Source organism: Indicator indicator, chromosome Z (assembly GCF_027791375.1).
Source record: "Indicator indicator isolate 239-I01 chromosome Z, UM_Iind_1.1, whole genome shotgun sequence".
NCBI classification, from domain to species: Eukaryota; Metazoa; Chordata; class Aves; order Piciformes; family Indicatoridae; genus Indicator; species Indicator indicator.
Genome location: NC_072053.1, coordinates 55,828,427 through 55,848,031, shown reverse-complemented (window position 1 = coordinate 55,848,031; position 19,605 = coordinate 55,828,427). Strand labels below are relative to the sequence as shown.

Below are 19,605 nucleotides of genomic sequence, written 5' to 3'. Positions count from 1 at the left end.
ACCTGCTTTTTAAGGAAATCTGTTAAAGTTTCTTTACTTTCTTTTGTTATTCCTTATACACTAATGAAGCACTGTCTGAAATTCTCTGTTTGAAAAACAAAAGAACAAAAAAATCTCTACCAAAAAAAATCTAGCCAGGTCCCCAGTGTAACCAAGAGGCTCCTATATTTCAGGCAGGTTTCTAGGTCTACATTATGTCAGGAAATTTTCCATCAACTCACAGTAGTCAGGAAAAGTACAAATACGACTGAAGGCTTGGAACACATAGCTCCCTGGATTGCTAAATTTTGTCCTGTGCCTCTTAAATAGCAAAGAACAAATGGCTAACAAAACCAGTTATCTGGCCAGTCCCAGCATATTTACTCAGACGATAAATTGTGTAGAATCAAGTTTCGTGGTACTGAAACAGTGTAAGCTCAGGTGTATTTCACATATTCTTTTATGTCCTGTATCAAAATAAGCAGCTTCCAAACACTTTTACTACCCAGTCCTCTTCAGCAACTTATCTTTGCTTAGCTACGCATTTCTGCTGGAGACTTGTATTCCCTTAGTAATTTTGTTTTAATAGCAAATAGTTCTTCATACTTGTGTATATCGTGTACAATGATAGATAAAATCTTCTGTGATTGTGGCATTTGACAAATACATATGTAATGCCTTGAGCATATAAAAACATAGATTTAATGAAACTATGACTACTGAAAAAAATGCTTAGAAGGAACAGCATTTATTATTAACAGCACACATCTAAAACTGTCAAGACTTTCAAACTGGAAAAAAAATAAAACAAACAAACAAAGGTAATATGGAGAAGTACCATTAAAAGCTATGACAAGAAAATCATAGAAAACAAATAGAAACACAGTGGCAAGAAGTAATTTACTAAGGTTAAAAAATGTCAGAGAAAACGTAATACAGTTTTCCTGATTTCTAGCTTGAGATACTAAGGTACGTACTATGAAAAGTCACAGGCATCTATCATGACTTTCTTTGATTATGGTAATGAATTTAGTGAGATTTTAAGATGTCCTTTTTATATATAACCTATTGATTTCCTCTGTTTCTTAAAAAAAAAAAAAAAGTACTCCAACATTTGTAATTCTGAAGCTTCACATCAGGTCCTCTAGTCTAGTCAACTTTTTTTATGGCCTACAACCAGCATTTCAAAAAATCATTTTGTATTAGTAGTCTAAAGTCTTGGAGCCAGTTTCTGAGAATGAAAAGTATTTCCACTACATCGAAAGTATTTTAGGGTAGCCTGTTCTCTTCTCAGCCAGCTCCCTTCCCTGTAAGGAAGAGAAACCAAAAACAAACAAAGAAAACCCCACAAGCACATCAGAAAACAAAACAAAACAAAAACAATAGAACCAACCAAACCAGGAAACAAAAAGGCAGAAAATAAGAACAACAAATCTGAAATGCCAATGCCCACATCTTATTCTGACACACACATCTTCTAATTCATTGCTGCCCCTCTACCACCACTATCACACAGGTCAGACATAACTTGCACATGACCAGCTTTATATTTCAAGATGAGACTACATAGCAGCCTCGAGACAGATTGGCAACCAGAGAAAGGTGCATGACAGGACTGAAGATAGGAGTCACAGTCCTCCTATGCCCACTTTGTGGTGCATAATCTTCCCAATCATATAGTCATTTAATCATATAACCAAACACAGTCAGGGGAAGTCCTGTCACAGTCACACACATTCTTCACACAGATTCTACATACAGGCAAGCAGTGGGCATATGTGACCAGCATCCACATTGTCATTGTAAACCAATGTGTGTGTCTCAAGTGCTGGGTCAAGGAATTTGGCAGATGAGGATTAACAGTATCACCTCAAATTAGTCCAGCAAACAATTGGCTGATGTGGCTAGAGTAACACAGATGACAAGAAAGCAAACAAAACATATGCCAATTAAAAATAGGTAGGAAGGGAAAAAAAAATGCTGTGGTCTGGGAACTCTTCCTGTAAAACTGTGTTTACACCATGAAGCATGAAGTTACTTTAGCCTTACCATGCCCTTTGTAACCTGCATTTTTATGGTTTGTAAAGTTACCCACATCCTTCTAAACTCCATCAGTAGTGGCCAGCTCTATGACTAGACAGAACAGTGAATTAGACATATAGTTTGAACAGCAGGTGAAAAGATGCCTTTTTTTACATATATACTTGTTCTGGTATTTCCAGCCATTGATTTCCTAATCTGAAACCCATTGTGCCTTGCACTGCAGTTAAGAAACATGACAGAGTTCCAGGTTTGTGAGCAGTTGTGTTGGCATCTCGTCAATAAGAAAAGCAGAAACCACTGGGCTGTATCCTCCACTGAATTCCTTTGAATCTTCAGCATCACTTCCACTTCATATTTGGCATAATTATACACTCTTACCCATCATTAGTTGAGCAGAGATCTTACCTGACAGAGATCTTACCTGACAGAGCTCTGTGTGAGACAAAAAAAATGGAATGATACCTGCTTTCAGCTACTAGGGCTGGTTCTTGTCTTTATGCCTTTCCCATTGATCAATGATGATGAATTAAAATCACGGTCAGTCTTATCAAGTGTTTTTTACATCCGTGAAGAGTTGAATAATCTCCAACTTTATTCTTCATACAGAAAAAATAATACTTCTCATTAGCTTCCACTTTATGGAATAAAAAATAGTGTGCTTTTCTTTCCCTTCACCTGCAGCTCCCTCCTGACTCTCATCAGTCCACACATGTGGGCATGTGAGGACTTCATCCTTAATTGAGAATATGCAACTGTGATAGTACTATGCATTTGTTTTTCTCTGTGTTTCTATTCAGGAGTTACATGAAATCAGTCTCAGGTTACTTCATTGCTGAATCATGGAGATATAATTAGGGTTTTGGAAACCTGTTTTGCTATTGGACTCAACCAGATCTTGACCTGTTTTCAGAGAAACCAAAGCTGGAAAGTACCAAATACCCTTTCTTACCACTAAATTATTTTACAACTAGATTCATGCTTTTTGTACCATCATAACCATGTTGTAATGTTCACATTATGCCCCTTTGCTTGTTGTTAAGTCTTCCCTTGTGCTGTAAAACCACTTCTCTGTCATTCCCTACTGTACAAAAAAATCAGACTGTGAAAAATTATGTTACTTGTACTGAACTCATAGGAAAGGAAGAAGAGAGGTCACTGGCACCACAGTATGGAGGTAGACATGGCAGTATTCTCCAGTGAAGTGGGCTGTTATTCTTAGCTACTGACTTGCTCTGATACTATATCAATTAGTAGTCTTTGGAAGTACACTGTCCAGAACAGGATCAACTGACAGACACACTTTCCTGTTTCCTAACATAGACCATGCCCTTTTTTAACCCCTTGTCTATTAAAACATTGATGAAAGCTCCTCCATGAATCTCCTCTGACACCTAACACCTTTGCACCTGCTCTTCTGGCTTTCACACTCCTCCTGGTAATGTTTGATGTTACATCTAACACCAGTTCCACAAAACAGCTGTTGGCTTGCATGGATTGACTGCAGTTTGGCCAAATGTATCAGAGAGCAAATCATTGTGAGTCCTAAGAAACTCAAGAAGAGTAAAAACACTAAGCAAAGAACGGCAGGATGAAATCGTGCCTAACAGAATAGTACCCAAACCAAGCAACTGGAAAAATATTACTGACTATGAAATGTACACACAGAAATGCTGTCCTGATTAAAGTCAGCTAGATTTTTGCCAGTGATTTAAAATGAAGAATTTCACCAGAGGTCAGCTTAATCCTGTTAGGTTCACAATTAACAGCTTAATACCAGTCGTCTCTGTTGTGATCCTGAAAAACTCACTCAAAGAAAATTCAATTTTTAACAATCAAATGCACAACTACATATATTTTGTAAATTGCTAAAAATTGTACAAATGTGAAGATTTTACTGATCATTTGGAATCCCATTGCATGAGAGAGAAAGGAGCTCAGCGTGTGTTCTGGTGACTGGACAGTAAAACTCACTGGTAATTAACACATCCTGACTGTGTATTTCATTTTCACAGAATTTTATAATTGCTGCACACATTTAAAAAAAAATTACAAGGGAAAGAAAGTTGAATATTTACAGCTTTGAAGAATAATGTGCTGGTAAAACAACCTGTCATTTTACATTTCTGTGGAGACTGATGGTGTCCTGCCTACATAGCCAGGGTATTTCTCTCGGGAGTGTGAGTCACAGAACACAAAGACAAGTTACATGGAAATATCTAGTAAGGACCTGTTTGAAGTCTCCTCAGACTTGCATAGAGCTTGTGTCTCTGCTGTTCTTGCTAAATGTTTTCATTTGGTGAATAGGACTGGTCAGAGAAACAGAAACAAAAACAGAAACAGAAACAGACCAAAAGAGACTGCTAAATACAGCTGCTAATTCTGAGGTTTAAAATATCTTTTGAAAATATATTAGTGTACAAAAAAGTTTCTTATGTCTGTTCTGGATATGACATAGATTGAAAGAGCTCCCAGTCCCCAGGTGTAATAAACCAAACAAGGAAGGCAAGAGACCTGCATGAAAGAGTCGAGACCTGCATGAATGAGTCAAGACCTGCTGGTCAAATTAAAGGGCAAGAAGGGGATGCACAGGCAGTGGAAGAAAGTTTCTGTAGGGATAGTTTTAGGAAGGCCAAGGCACAATTTGAGCTCAATTTGGCAAGGAATACAGAGAATAATAATAGGGATGCCAGCCAAAACAGGAAGGTCAAAGAAAATATATCTTCTTTGATGAGCAAAAATGGTAAATTGGTACCAATGGACAAGGAGAAAGCTGAGATACCCAACAACATCTTTGCGTTAGTCTTCACTGTATTCTCAAACCTTGTGACTTGATGGACCACAAGACAGGGACCCTGAGAGCAAAGTCCCTCCCAGTGTAAAAGAAGATCAGTTATATGAGCATCAGGTGAGCGACCTGAACATACAGAATTCCAAGGGATCTGACAAGAGGCCTGAGGGAATTGGCAATCTGGTGAATTCCTGCTGACTGGAAGAAGGAAAATATTGAACCCATTTTTTAAAAGAGTAGAAAGGAGGTCCCTGGAAACTACTGACCTGTCATTCTCATTTCTGTGCCAAGAAAATCATGGAACGGATCCTGCTAGGAGCTATGCTAAGGCACATAAGACAACCAGCATGGCTTCACCAAGGGCAAGTTTTGCCTGACCAATCTGGTGGCCTTGTATGATGGAGTGACTTAGCTCTTACGCTGAGCAAAGGAACAGCTATGAATGTCATCTATCTGGATAACTGTAGGGCCTTTTGTACTCTCCCACACAACATCCTTCTCTGTAAATTGGAGAGAGATGAATTTAACGGGTGGATTATTCAGCGGATAAGGACTTGGTTGAACAGTTTCATCTAGACAGTAGTGGTCAAGAGATTAATGTCCAAATAGAGATCAGTAATGAGTGGTATCCTTCATGTTGTTTAATATTTTTATCAATGACATAGGGGGATTGAGTGCATCCTCAGCCAGTTTACAGATGCCATCAAGATGAGTGTGGTTTACATACCTGAGGGACAGAATGTCACCCAAAGGGACCTAGATAAGCTGGAGAAGTGGACCCATGTAAACCTCATGAGGTTCAACAAGACCAAGTGTAAGGTCCTACACTGTGACTGAAGAATAAAGGGATTGAGAGCAGCCCTGTAGAGAAAGACCTGGGGATACTGGTGGATGAAAAGCTGTACATGAGCCAGCAATGTGCACTTACACAACAGATGTCTAACTGTATCCTGGGCTGCCTCAAAAGTAGGTCAAGCGAGATGACTCTCACATTCTTCTCCATTTTGGTGAAACCCACACTGGAGTATTCTGTCCAGCTCTGGAGTCACCAGCAGAAGAATCATAGAATCATAGAATCAGTCAGGGTTGGAAGGGACCACAAGGATCACCTAGTTCCAACCCCCCTGCCATGGGCAGGGACACCTCATGCTAGATCAGGCTGGCCAGAGCTTCATCCAGCCTGGCCTTAAACACCTCCTTAAACACCTCCAGGGATGGGGCCTCAACCACCTCCCTGGACAACCCATTCCAGGCTCTCACCACTCTCATGGGGAAGAACTTCTTTCTCACATCCAGTCTGAATCTCCCCACTTCCAGCTTTATTCCATTCCCTCTAGTCCTATCACTACCTGATATCCTAAAAAGTCCCTCCCCACCTTTCTTGTAGGCCCCCTTCAGATACTGGAAGGTCACAATAAGGTCACCTTGGAGCCCTCTTTTCTCCAGACTGAACAGCCCCAACTCTTTCAGTCTGTCCTCATAGGAGAGGTGCTTTGATAATTTTTGCTGGGCTGAAGTTTTCCTTTATTTATTTTGACTAGCTTTTACACTGGAGAATATTTTTACTACTTTCATGCATTTTTTTAACCTTCCCAGAGGAATCTTTTAAAGATTTGAAAACAAAAAAAAAACCTGAACTTCCTAAAAGATGGCAAACATGAAACATTTTTAGCAACTCCCTTGTTTTGTGTTTCAGTTGCCAGATTTTCTGGTGTTTTTTTTCCCTAATGTTGGGAAGAAAACTCATTCACCTACAAAGTCAGACCTTGCATGTATTTACTCACTTTCACTCTCCAGTTCTAAGTACTTACACCACAGGAGACAGTAATGACCAACCCCTATCAGTATTTCAGCAGATTAAGAGATATAAGAAAAAAATGGTAATAATTTCTGTACTCTGTCTAATCAGTTAAACCCCATTGGTGGCCAGTCATAAGTGGTTTATCCCAGTGCACAGTTTGGGGTCCAGTTCTCTTTAATATCTCTATCAATGATCAGGACAAGGGGATTGAGTGCACCCTTAGCAAGCCTGCAGATGACACTAAAATGGATTGGAAGTATTGATCTGCTTGAGTTCCTCGCCTCTTAAACATGTGATTAAAGAGCCATTGATTGACTTGGCCTTGGCCATAGGCAGCTCAACTTTGGAGCTGGGGGAGTTTCTCAGAGATTCTTACACGAGTCATGCCAGTAATCGCCCTCCCACATTACCAACCCCACATCCCCAGGCATAGACACAACAGAGGAATCTAAGGAGAAGGAATGAAGTTGACCTTGAGAGACGGAGAAGAAAAGGTGTTATTTTAATGTCTTTGTTTCTCATTATTTTGCCCACAATAGTAAATAGTAAACAATCTCCCTGTCTTCTAGATCAACTCATGAGCTTTCCTATCCTATTTTCTTCCCATATTGTGCTGAGGAGAGGGCAGAAGGAGTGGGTGGCTATAACAGTAGCAGTACTATTCTTCTCAGGCTGCATGCCAAGATGTTTCCAGGTGAAGACAAGACGAGAAGACTCTCATTGCAAAAGGTGAAAACATTTATGGCCTAAAAAACTAAGCAAAAGCCTAAGCACAAGCAACTTTAGCCAAAGCAAAAGCCTACTACTGTGTTACGTAGTCAGCTTCTATACTTTTCTAATACCGAGCTGTCACATCCCAATTGGCTATCCTTTTGCTGACATGCGTTCAAGCAAAGCATACAATAGGTTAATATTGACAAACAAGCTTCTTAACATATCCAGTAAACTTCTGCCTAGTCTTTCTATTCAGTTACAAGGTATTTACATTCTTTCCAACTCAAAACCAAAACATAGCCTTCTCAAAAGTTGTTCAAAGATTTCTATCTTCCTACAGATGGCCTTTGGAGAAACAAGAAAACACAACAGATAAGACAAATATATTCCTTCTTCGACCTTTTAGAGCTTTGATATGACCAGGTTTTGTTGTTGCATGAAGTCATTTGCACAGCTCCAAATTTTTTTTCCAGAGATTGTAAATAAACCATTATCTAGTAGTCTACACTCAGTTTTAGTGGCTTCTAATCCCATTGTATAGAAGACTGCCAGAGGGAATAAAATTTATGAGCTTTCCAAAAGAAACACCAGTCTTTTGGGACTCAGCCCTGGAAACACTTACATGCAGACAGGTTTTTAGGGGAAGGGGATGGAAGACCATCTCATGTCTGCCTGTGGGGCAGCACAGCAGGGACAGGACAGCAGTGGTAGAGGGATGGAGTACTAGTAAGGACTCTCAAGATGTTGCCCTGAGGCAAGCCAGGGACAACACACAAAGACACCCCAAGGGAATCAAGGGGGATTCGCCTAAGAGTGTGACACAGCTAATGCATGCAGCTTGGGAAACAAACAGGATGAATTAAGGGACACTGTGCTGCTGGAATGCCGTGACATAGTGGCTATTACTGAAACTTCGTGGGATGATTCCCACAACTGGAATAGGGATAGATGGGTAAAAGCTCTTAGGAAGGACAGGCAGGGGAGGAGGGGAGGAGGTGTTGCCCTCTACATCAGTGACCAGCTGGAATCAGTGGAGCTCCACCTGGGGAAGGATGATGATCTGGTTGGGAGCATACGGGTTAAAATTAAAGGGAAGACAGGGGAAGGAGACATTACTGTAGGAGTCTGCTACAGGCCACCTGACCAGCAGAACCAAGCAGATGAGACCCTCCACAGGCAAATAGAAGTGGCTTTGCATTCACAAGCCCTGGTCCTTGTGAGGGATTTCAATCACCCTGGCATCTGCTGAAGGGACAACACATCAAGCTATTCAGGATGTTCCTGGAATGCATGGGTGACAACTTCCTCCTTCAAATGGTGTAGGAACCAACAAGAAAATGCGATATGCTGGATCTTTTTCTCACCAACAGGGAAGGGCTGGTGACCAATATCAGGCTCAGGGACAGCCTTGGCTGCAGTGACCATAATGCACTAGAATTTAAGATCCTCAGGGCAACTAGGAGGACCCATTCCAAGCTCCAACCCTGGACAGAGGCATACAGACTTTGATCACTTCAGGGATCCGCTGGCCAAAGTATCCTGGGACAAAGTCCTAGAGTGAAGAGGGGCCCAGGACAGCTGGTCAGTGTTCAAGGATCAGTTTCTCTGTGTCTAGAAGCAGAGTATTATAACAAAGAGGAAGGCAGGAAAGAATGCTAGGAGACCTGGCTGGATGAGCAAGGAGCTCCTGGACATGCTGTCACACAAAAAGAAACTGTACAAGGAGTGGAAGAAAGGACAGCTACAATCGGGGCATATAAGGAAGCTGTCTAAGCAACAAGAGACATCATTAGAAAAGCTAAAGCTCAGTTAGAATTAAACCTAGCCAGGGAGATCAAGGGGAATAGCAAAAGTTTCTTAATGGCAGAAGGAAGCCTAGGTTAGGTGTGGATCCCTCAGAAAGGAAAGGGAAGGACTGGTGACAAGTGATGTGGAGAATGCCAAGGTTCTCAATGACTTCTTTACTTCAGTCTTCACTGGCAAGGGCTCCAGCCATACTCCCAAAATCACAGAAGATAATGGCAGGGGCTGGAAGAAAGAACTGCCCATTGTGAGTGAAGATCAGATTCATGACCATCTGAAAAACGTGAGAGTGTACAAGTCCATGGGCCCTGGCAGGATACATCCACAGGTACTGAGGGAATAGGTAGTCAAAGTCCCTAAACTGCTCTCTATTATATTCCAAAAGTCATGGCAGTCCAGTGAAGTCCCCTCTGACTGGAAAAGGGGAAACATAACCCCCATTTTTAAAAAGGGAAACTATAGACCAGTCAGTCTCACCTCCATGCCCAGTAAGATCATGGAGCAGATCCTCCTGGAGGCACTACTGAGGCAGAAGAACAACAAAGAGGTGATTTGGTATAATCAACATGGCTTCACCAAGGGCAAATCCTGCCTGACAAACCTGGTGGCCTTCTATGACAAGGTCACAACGTGAGTTGACAAGGGGAGAGCAACTAATGTCATTTATCTGGACCTGAGGAAATCCTTCAACACTGTCCCACATGACATCCTGGTCTCCAAGCTGGCAAAGTCTGGGTTTGATGGATGGACTACTTAGTATATAAAGAACTGGCTTGACAGCCACACCCAAAGGGTGGCTGTCAATGGGTCCATGTCCAAGTGGAGGCCAGTATCAAGTGGAGTCCCTTAGGGATCAGTACCGGGACCAGTCTTGTTTAACATCTTTGTTGGCAACATGGACAGTGGCATTGAGTGCACCCGGAGCAGGTTTGCTGATGGCACCAAGCTGTGTGGTGCAGCAGACACACTGGAGGGAAGGGATCCATCCAAAGGGACCTTGACAGGCTGGAGAAGTTGGTCCAAGCCAACTTCATGAAGTTCAACTAGACCTAGTGCAGGGTCCTGCATCTGGCCTGGGCAATCCCAGGCACCAATACAGGTTGGGCAGTGACTGACTTGAGAGTAGCCCTGAAGAAAAGGACTTGGGGATGCTGGTGGATGAGAAGCTCAGCACGAGCCACCAGCATGCACCTGCAGCCCAGAAAGCAAATCAGATCCTGGGCTGCATCAAGAGAAGCATATCCAGCAGGTCAACGGAGGTGATTCTCCCCCTCTAAACCATTCTCAGGAGACCCCCTCTGGAGTACTGTGTCCAGTCCTGTTACAAGAAAGATATGGACATACTGGAACATGTTCAAAGAAGGGCCACAAGGATGATTAGAGGGCTGGAGCACCTCTCCTATGAAGACAGGCTGAGAGAGTAGGGGTTGTTCAGTCTGGGGAAGAGAAGGGTCAAAGGAGACCTCATTGTGGCTTTCCAGTATCTGAAAGGGGCTTACAAGAAAGCTGTTGAGGGACTTTTTAGGATGTTTGGTAGTGATAGGACTAGGGGGAATGAATCCAAGCTACAGGAGGGTAGATTTAGATTAGACGTTAGGAAGTTCTTCACCATGTGGTGAGATGCTGGAACAGGTTGCTCAAAATCACAGAATCACAGAATCCATAAGGTTGGAAAAGACCTGAAGGATCATCAAGTCCAACCTGCCACCCAAGACCTCATGACTACTAAACGATGTCACCAAGTGCCACATCCAATCCCCTCTTGAACACCTCCAGGGATGGTGACTCCACCACCTCCCTGGGTAGCACATTCCAATGGCCAATCACTCTCTCTGTGAAGAACTTTCTCCCTACCTCGAGCCTAAACTTCCCCTGGTGCAGCTTGAGACTGTGTCCCCTTGTTCTGGTGCTGATTGCCTGGGAGAAGAGACCAAACCCCACCTGCCGACAACCTCCCTTCAGGTAGTTGTAGACAGCAAGGAGGTCACCCCTGAGCTTCCTCTTCTCCAGTCTAAACAACCCCAGCTCCCTCAGCCTCTCCTCATAAGGTTCGTGTTCGAGACCTCTCACCAACCTCGTTGCCCTTCTCTGGACACATTCAAGTATCTCAATGTCCTTCTTAAATCGAGGAGCCCAAAACTGGACACAGTACTCAAGGTGTGGCCCAACCAGTGTTGAGTACAGTGGCAGAATGACTTCCCTGCTCCAGCTGGCCACACTATTTTTGATGCAGGCCAGGATGCCATTGGCCTTCTTGGCCAACTGGGCACACTGCTGGCTCATGTTCAGCCAAATGTCAACCAGTACCCCACGTCCCTTTCTGCCTGGCTGCTCTCCAGCCACTCTGTCCCCAGCCTGTAGCACTGCTTGGGGTTGTTGTAGCTGAAGTGTAGCACCTGGCACTTGGACTTGTTGAATGCCATCCTGTTGGACTCTGCCCATCTGTCCAGCTGGTCCAGGTCCCTCTGTAGAGCCCTCCTCCCCTCTAACAGATCAACACCTGCTCCCAACTTGTTGTCGTCTGCAAATGTACTGATGATGGACTCAATCCCCTCATCCAGATCATCAATAAAGATATTGAACAGGATGGGGCCCAACACTGATCCCTGGGGGACACCACTAGTGACTGACTGCCAGCTGGATGTGGCACCATTCACCACCACTCTCTGGGCTCGGCCCTCCAGCCAGTTCCTAACCCAGCACAGAGTGCTGCTGTCCAAGCCACAGGCTGACAGCTTGGCCAGGAGTTTGTTGTGGGCAATGGTGTCAAAAGTCTTGCTGAAGTCCAGATAGACTACATCCACAGCCTGACCCACATCCACCAGGCAGGTCACCTGATCATAGAAGGAGATCAGATTGGTGAGGCAGGACCTGCCCTTCTTAAATCCATGTTGGCTGGGCCTGATCCCTTGGCTGTCCTGCAGGTGCGCTGTGATTGCCCCCAAGATGATCTGCTCCATAATCTTGCCTGGCACTGAGGTCAGGCTGACAGGTCTGTAGTTTCCAGGTTCCTCCATCCGGCCCTTCTTGTGGATGAACATCACACTGGCCAGTTTCCAGTCATCTGGGACCTCTCCAGTGAGCCAGGACTGGTGGAAAATGATGGAGAGTGACTTGGCCACCTCATCTGCCAGCTCTCTCAGCACCCTAGGATGGATCCCATCCGGTCCCATGGACTTGTGAGTATCCAATCCCCATCCCTGGAGGTTTTTAAGACCAGGCTGTATGTGGCTCTGGGCAGCCTTATCTAGCAGAAAGTGTCCTTGCCCATGGCAGGGAGGTTGGAACTAGATGATCCTCCCAGTCCCTTCCAGCCTTGAGAATTCTGTGATTCTGTGATTACATGCAGAGGCTACACACAGTGCACAGACATGGGTAAAACTTTGCACTACAAGGCAAGTGGAAGCAACTGGAAAAATACTAATTGATTTTAACATACACATTATTGAAGCAAAGTTTATCATTCTTGTCCAGAGGTTTCAAAATACTCACTTTTCCTAAACATTTATTCACAATTCCATAGCCTGTTTAGGATATATGATTTTCTTTTTACTCGTTAAATTTTATCTGATCTGTCCCTTGCCTTAACTATCTGAAGGAGGAGGAAGGAGAAAAGAAACCTTCACTATTTGTGCTGCTGCTAACATTTCTATGCAATGGCCACTTACAATGTGAAGCTAATGTTCATTCTTTGTTTCTGTTTCCTTCACATCGTTTTTTTAACAATTCTTTTCAGACAAACTACCTTACAGTAGAAAGTGATAGGGGGAAATTAATTGTCTTTTGCATTTTCTCCGAGAAACACATAAGCATTGCCAAACTATAACTCAAATAAATTTAATCCACTCCAGCATTGACTGCAAATCACCAGTAACAGATGTTTAGGGGGAAAAAATGTAGAAATGTGTAAAGAGCCTGGCATTCCTTACTAAAGCTCTCCTGATTCATCCTTCAGGAATCAGGATATTAAGAACTTGAGAAATGCAGATGACACCTGAAACTATGGTTAGGTAGCAGCCAATGGCTTCATTTCTCCACGAACAGTTAAGTCCCAAAGCAGATGGGAGAGAGAGCAGTTATGCATCCAACAGAAGAAACAATGCTGATGCATGTCTGGCAGTCATTTTCTCATTCTTCATTATGTGTTCATCTCACGACTTACATATAATATCCCTTTCAAAAAGATATTTATGCTCATAGCAACATGTAGCATTGTTTACAGAATTCTTTAAAGGAATCCAGAAACTGGGGAAAAGGGGAAAAAAAGGTTAGTATGTGAATTTGATTCTCAGGTTGCACTTTACTTTCACAGAAAATGGCTATTTACAGCCTTGTCTGACCAAATCCCCTTTGGTATCATGTTCTCCTTCATATATCAGGATAAATATAAGTAAAATTTAGTCACCTGGAAACCAAAACAAAAAAGCTTAGTCCCATTTAACTGCTATTAAGGCATTTTCAGTGATATTACTACTAAAACATTATTGCTAAAAATGCAAGGAACGTGACAATCTGTTAAGAAAAGATTTTAAGATTATGATAAAATACATAATAAGCAAAAAAAAAAAAAAAAGAGGAAGAAACACACTTTGTTATCTTACTTCAAATGGGAGCTCTGTTATTTCCATATTTCCAGACAAATCCAATTTTTCCAGATTCTCACAATCACCTAGTTCTGGAGGGACTGACTTCAAGTTATTGAAACTCACATTGAGCACTTTGAGGTTTTTTAAGCAGCCTGTGAGGAAAAAATAGTTAAAATCAACATACAAAGAGAAAGAGAGCAAAGAGTTCTAAAGATCTTGATTCTACCAAGGATGAGATACCTATTGAAATCTGTTGAAACTATAGAAGCTGGCCTCTGGTTTTGCCACTTCAGAAAACTTGCCTATTGATTGAAAAGCATTAATATTTTTGATAGAACCTGTTCTTCGGGATTAATTACTCCTACTTTATATATTGAAATGTGCCTCCTCTTGTCCAGGCTGAACAACTCTTTCAGCCTTTCTTCAGAGGAGAGGTGTTCCAGCCTTCTAACCATTTTCTCTGACCTCATCTGGACATGCTCTAATAGGTCCATGTCTTCCTTCTACTGAGTACATGAAACCTGAACACAGTACTTCAAATCATGTCTCTCCAGAGCAGAATACAAGAGGAGAATCAGTTCTATTTTTCTGCTGACCACTGTTTTGATGTGACCAAGGATACTTCTGGGCTGAAAGTGCACACCAGCTCATATACACCAGTATCCTCAAGTCTTTCCCTGTGGGCTTTTTAATCAGTCTATCTTTCCCAACCTGTATTGATATCAGAAATTGCCCCAGCCCAGGTGGAAAATCCTTGCACTTGGCTTGGATTTGTTGACTTTGATGAGATCCACCTAGGTTCACTCCTCAAGTCACTCAAGATCTCTCTGAATGGCATCCTTTCCCTTCAGTGTATTAACTGTACCACTCAGCTTGGTATTATGAGCAACACTCCCCTCTAATCATTGATATTTCTGTGATATTCCCCTATGACCAGTTACAGAATACAGCATTCATGGGGAAAAGTAAAGTAACTTAAATGCATTTCATCAGTTAGAAACTGGGAGAGAGTATTTTGTGTCAACAGGTTCATAAAGCAGATCTTGGCAAAACAAGATAAAACATACATAAGATTCACTATTCTATATTGTATCTGTTATATCAGTCATCTGTTTATAACCATTTTTTAAAAGAATATGATATTTCATGGGGTTTGAATGGCACTAGACCAAATGTCTCTGCAGGATGTCCCAAGTGCTCAATAGTGTCGTAACAGTGAGCTTACCCTTAAGTCACTAATGTTTATTTAAACTCCATCCAGAGCAAATGTTTAATTACAGCTGCTCACCTTTCACAATGTGTGGAAATCCTTATCAGTGGCCAGATGGTACTCTCACAGAAAAGGACAGAGAAGAAACATAGGAAAGTCCCATATTTTTTCCCCTGAGATGACTCTGTTTGTCAGAGGGAGAGGCGTGCAGTTTGATGCCCAATACAAGCAGTCACCAAAACATACAGCATTTTAAGTGTACCCCAGAGTCTCCCTTTAGACACAACAGTGTCTTCAAACAATGGCTGGGGCACGTGTAATTTCCTTACGGGTGGCAGACAATCCATATATGATAAAATCTCTATTACATTAATCTCTACAGGTTGCAACAGAGAAAAATATAGAAGCTTCACTCAGCTTCCTCCCAGTTTTAGCTCTGCCAGAAACAGAAATTGAGGTGATACTTCAAAGTCCTACTGTCATTTTAGGAAGGAAATCTTGTTTTTCCTATCCACTGAGAAGTGCTTTTTAGTTAAAATAACAGGGGGGGGGGGGGGTGTTTTAAAAAAAAAGTAAGAATAAAACAGGCATTATTTTGGCAGTACATTACTGTCACACAAGGGTTATTTGGGATGGTGTAGAAGAGTAATAAAAGCAACAGAATGGTGTAAATGTGTGAACAACCTTATTTGTGAAGAATCAGAGAATCACAAATTAATTCCTCATCTTCATCACCAAACCCTCAGTGAAGAAGACCAAATCCCATTGGAATGAAAAAGTAAATACTTACTTATTAGCACTGAAATGTTTGATCTTTTCGTTCAGCTAAGGCATATTGCATTGTCTCTGTCTAGGATGGAGTTAATTTTCTCCATAGCAGCCTATATAGTGTTCTGTGTTATATATATATATATAACAGGTAGATAGATAGATACATAGATAGATAGATAGATAGATAGATAGATAGATAGATAGATAGATAGATAGATAGATAGATAGATAGATAGGGATAGGGATATATAGATGTATATGTGTTACAGTGTTGTGACCAAATACCTGTGGTAACACACCAAGGTTTTCACTCATGCTGAATAGCACTCATGAAGCTCTTGTTTCTCTCTCTGTTCTCACAGTGAGTCAGCTAGGGATAGGTAAGAGACTGTGAGGCAACAGGGCTGAGACACCAGACCTGAGTTGACCAAAAGAATATACTATAGCATACAATGTAATGTTCACCCCTAAAACTGGGGGCAAGGAGGAATGGGAGAAAGTTATCCAATATCACTGTTGCTCAGAGTCTGGCTGGGTGTTGAACTTCTGCATCACTTGTTTATTTCTTCACTTGTTTGGTTTTCCTAACTTATCGAACCATTTTCAGCCTGCCAGACAAGTTTTCTCACTTTCGTTCTTCCAATTCTCTCCCCATCCTGCTGTGGAAGACTGAACAAGCAGCTGCCAGAGGCTGAGCAAGCTGTATGAGTCTGAGCTGCCTGTGAGCATTAAATCACAGCAGATCTATTTCTTAACTTTTCAGTCACTGGAATATCTACCTCTCAGTTCCATCAGTAGCTGGAGAATTAATACAGACAAGGCGTCTAATGTCACCAACATTCTAGCCACCGTCTCATCTGAGTCTGCTCAGATGATGTATCTCTGCTGAATGGGAAAAAAAAAAAAAAAAACCCACAAAAATTTTACAGTCCTTATAGGCAGAAGGATGGAGACAAGGACAGCTTCCCTTTCTGTCTTTCCCGCCTTCTGAAACCATGGTATTTCAAGACTTTTTTCCCTTTCACATTTTCTAACACATGTGAATGTTCACAATATGGTTTGTCCTGGTTTACAGGTAGGAACAAGTGAGTAATTCGATGTATCACATTTTTTCTCATTACATATAATCTCTCTCTAGTTTGACAGAAGTGCACTACAGAATCTGCTGTCAATTGCCAGTAACTGCTGTGGCTAAGATTATGAAAGTTACTGGGAAAAGCCATGAATATTACCATTCTGATAAACTCCAGACAGCACAGATATATGAGATACAGTTCACCAAGATCTGCCTGTGGAGAACAATGTCTTGTCATTCTGTGCAACAGATATTTTTTTACTTCTGGATTCTCCAGTGCATTAAGTTATGCCACCTGAGAGCTGAGCAGCAGTCAAGCATTAACCCTACTTCTAGGACCATAGGACTTATATAAGACTCACCAGGACTTCCTAGATAAAACCCTCACACCACAACTTCATGTAATCTTTTTTTCCTTAATCATATTTTGTCTTTTAAATAGTTTATTTTTTTACATCCCTGCTCATATGGGAAAACAAAGTTAAGAAGTTTCATCTTTTTCATTATTTGGAATGGTCTTCATTTTGTTACTCTGAATTTATTCATACAAGTTCTAATTCTAATTCTTTTGCCAATTTTACCTTTAAATAGCTCTTTTTCCTCCCTGATGTTGACTTCTCTGGTGTTTTCATAGGTAATATATGTATCAAAATTTATCTGACTAAGGTGAATGACCCAATTTTTCTATTCTCTCACAAATCAAAATTTCTCTCCTTGAATGGTCCTAATAGACTTGTTTTCCATCTGTTAACTTCTGAAATAACTTCTCTTGAATCTGGATGACCACAGCTTTAGGGATGTATCATACTGTTTTGTCCTGTGACTTCTTGAAAGGGCTTATTGAAAGGGCTCTCAATTAGGCTCAGAGGAGGAGGGAGTTAAACACAGGTGCACTAGAGATGAGCCTAAGGACAGCCTTAGGCTGTCCAGTCCAACCAGTCCAAGATCATTCAGTCCAACCTATCACCCAGCCCTATCCAATCAATAGACCATAGCACCAAGTGCCTCATTCAGTCTTCTCTTGAACATCTCCAGGGACGGTGACTCCACCACCTCCCTGGGAGGCCTATTCCAATGGGCAATCACCCTCTCTGTGAAGAACTTCCTCCTAATATCCAGCCTATATCCAGCTTTCACCATGAGAGTGGTGAGACCCTGGAATGGGTTGTCCAGGGAGGTGGTTGAAGCCTCATCCCTGGAGGTTTTTAAGACCAGGCTGGGTGTGGCTCTGGGCAACCTGATCTAGTGTGAGGTGTCCCTGCCCATGGCAGGGGGGGTTGGAACCAGGTGATCCTTGTGGTCCCTTCCAACCCTGACTGATTCTATGGTTCTATACCTCCCCTGGCACAACTTGAGACTGTGTCCCCTCGTTCTGCTGCTGGTTGACTGGGAGAAGAGACTGACCCCCACCTGGCTACAACCTCCCTTCAAGTAGTTGTAGACAGCAAGGAGGTCACCCCTGAGCCTCCTCTTCATCAGGCTAAACAGTCCCAGCTCCCTCAGCCTCTCCTCATAGGGATTTGTGTCCCAGGCCCCTCACCAGCTTTGTTGCCCTTCTCTGGACACATTCCAGTACCTCAACATCTCTCTTGAATTGAGGAGCCCAGAACTAGACACAGTACTCAAGGTGTGGCCTGACCTACAGTGCTGAGCACAGGGGAAGAATAACCTCCCTTGTCCTGCTGGCTACACTATTCCTGATACAGGCCAGGATGCCATTGGCCCTTCTGGCCACCTGGGCACACTGCTGGCTCATGTTCAGCCTACTAGCAAGCAGCACTCCCAGATCCCTTTATGTCTGGCTGCTCTTCAGCCATGGGACCAGAAGAAATACATCTCAAAGTCCTGAAGGAACTAGTTGATGTAATTGCCAAGCCACTCTCCATGATATTTGAAAAGTCCTGGCAGTCAGGTGAAGTCCCTGGTGACTGGAAGAAAGGAAACATTACACCCATTTTTAAAAAAAGGTAGACAGGACAACCGTGGGAACTACTGGCTTGTCAGCCTCACCTCCGTGCCTGGGAATATGATGGAACAGATCTTCCTAGATGCCATGCTGAGGCACACAGAAGACAGGGAGATGATTCAGGACAGCCAGCATGGCTTTACTAGGGACAGATCTGCCTGACTAACCTTGTGGCCTTCTATGATAGAGTGACTATGTCAGTAAATAAAGGACAACCTATGGATGTGATCTATCTGGACTTCTGTAAGACCTTTGACATGGTCCCCCACGACATCATGCTTGCCAAATTAGAGGGATGCGGATTTGATCGGTGGACTGGATAAGGAATTGGCTGGATAGTCCTGCACCTGGACCAGAATGATCCTTGCTATCAATACAGACTGGGGAATGAGATGTTAGAAAGCAGCCCTATGGAAAACGACTTGGGGGGGTTGAGGATGAGAAGCTGGACATGAGGAGACAGCGTGCGCTTGCAGCCCAGAAGGGCAATCACATCCTGGGCTGCATCAAAAGATGTGTTGCCAGCAGATCCAGAGAGGTGATTCTGCCACTTTACTCTGCTCTGACAAGACCTCACCTGGAGTACTGTGTACAGCTCTGGAGCCCTCAATACAGGAAGGACATGGACCTGATGGAGCAGGTCCAGAGGAGGGCCACGAGAATGATGCAGGGGTTGGAGCACCTCTGCTATGAGGACAGGCTGAGGGAGCGGGGGTTGTTCAGCCTGGAGAAGAAGAGGCTCCGGGGAGACCTAATAGTAGCTATCCAGTACCTAAAGGAGGCCTAAGATAAAGACCATCCATAAAGATGGATGGAGGGAAACTTTTTACAAAGGCCTGTGGTGATAGGCAATGGCTTCAAAGTAGAGA

At 42.7% G+C, this 19,605-nt stretch overlaps 1 protein-coding gene across 1 annotated transcript in view; it reads right to left on the bottom strand.

Moving 5' to 3' along the window:
- The window catches only part of LRRC2 (leucine rich repeat containing 2), a 61,503-nt gene that overhangs the window by 12,623 nt on the left and 29,275 nt on the right, over nt 1–19,605 (bottom strand). The window contains exon 4 of the mRNA XM_054397972.1: nt 13,730–13,866. Within this exon, the coding sequence (XP_054253947.1) occupies nt 13,730–13,866 (137 nt within the window). The remainder of the gene's footprint in view (nt 1–13,729; nt 13,867–19,605) is intronic.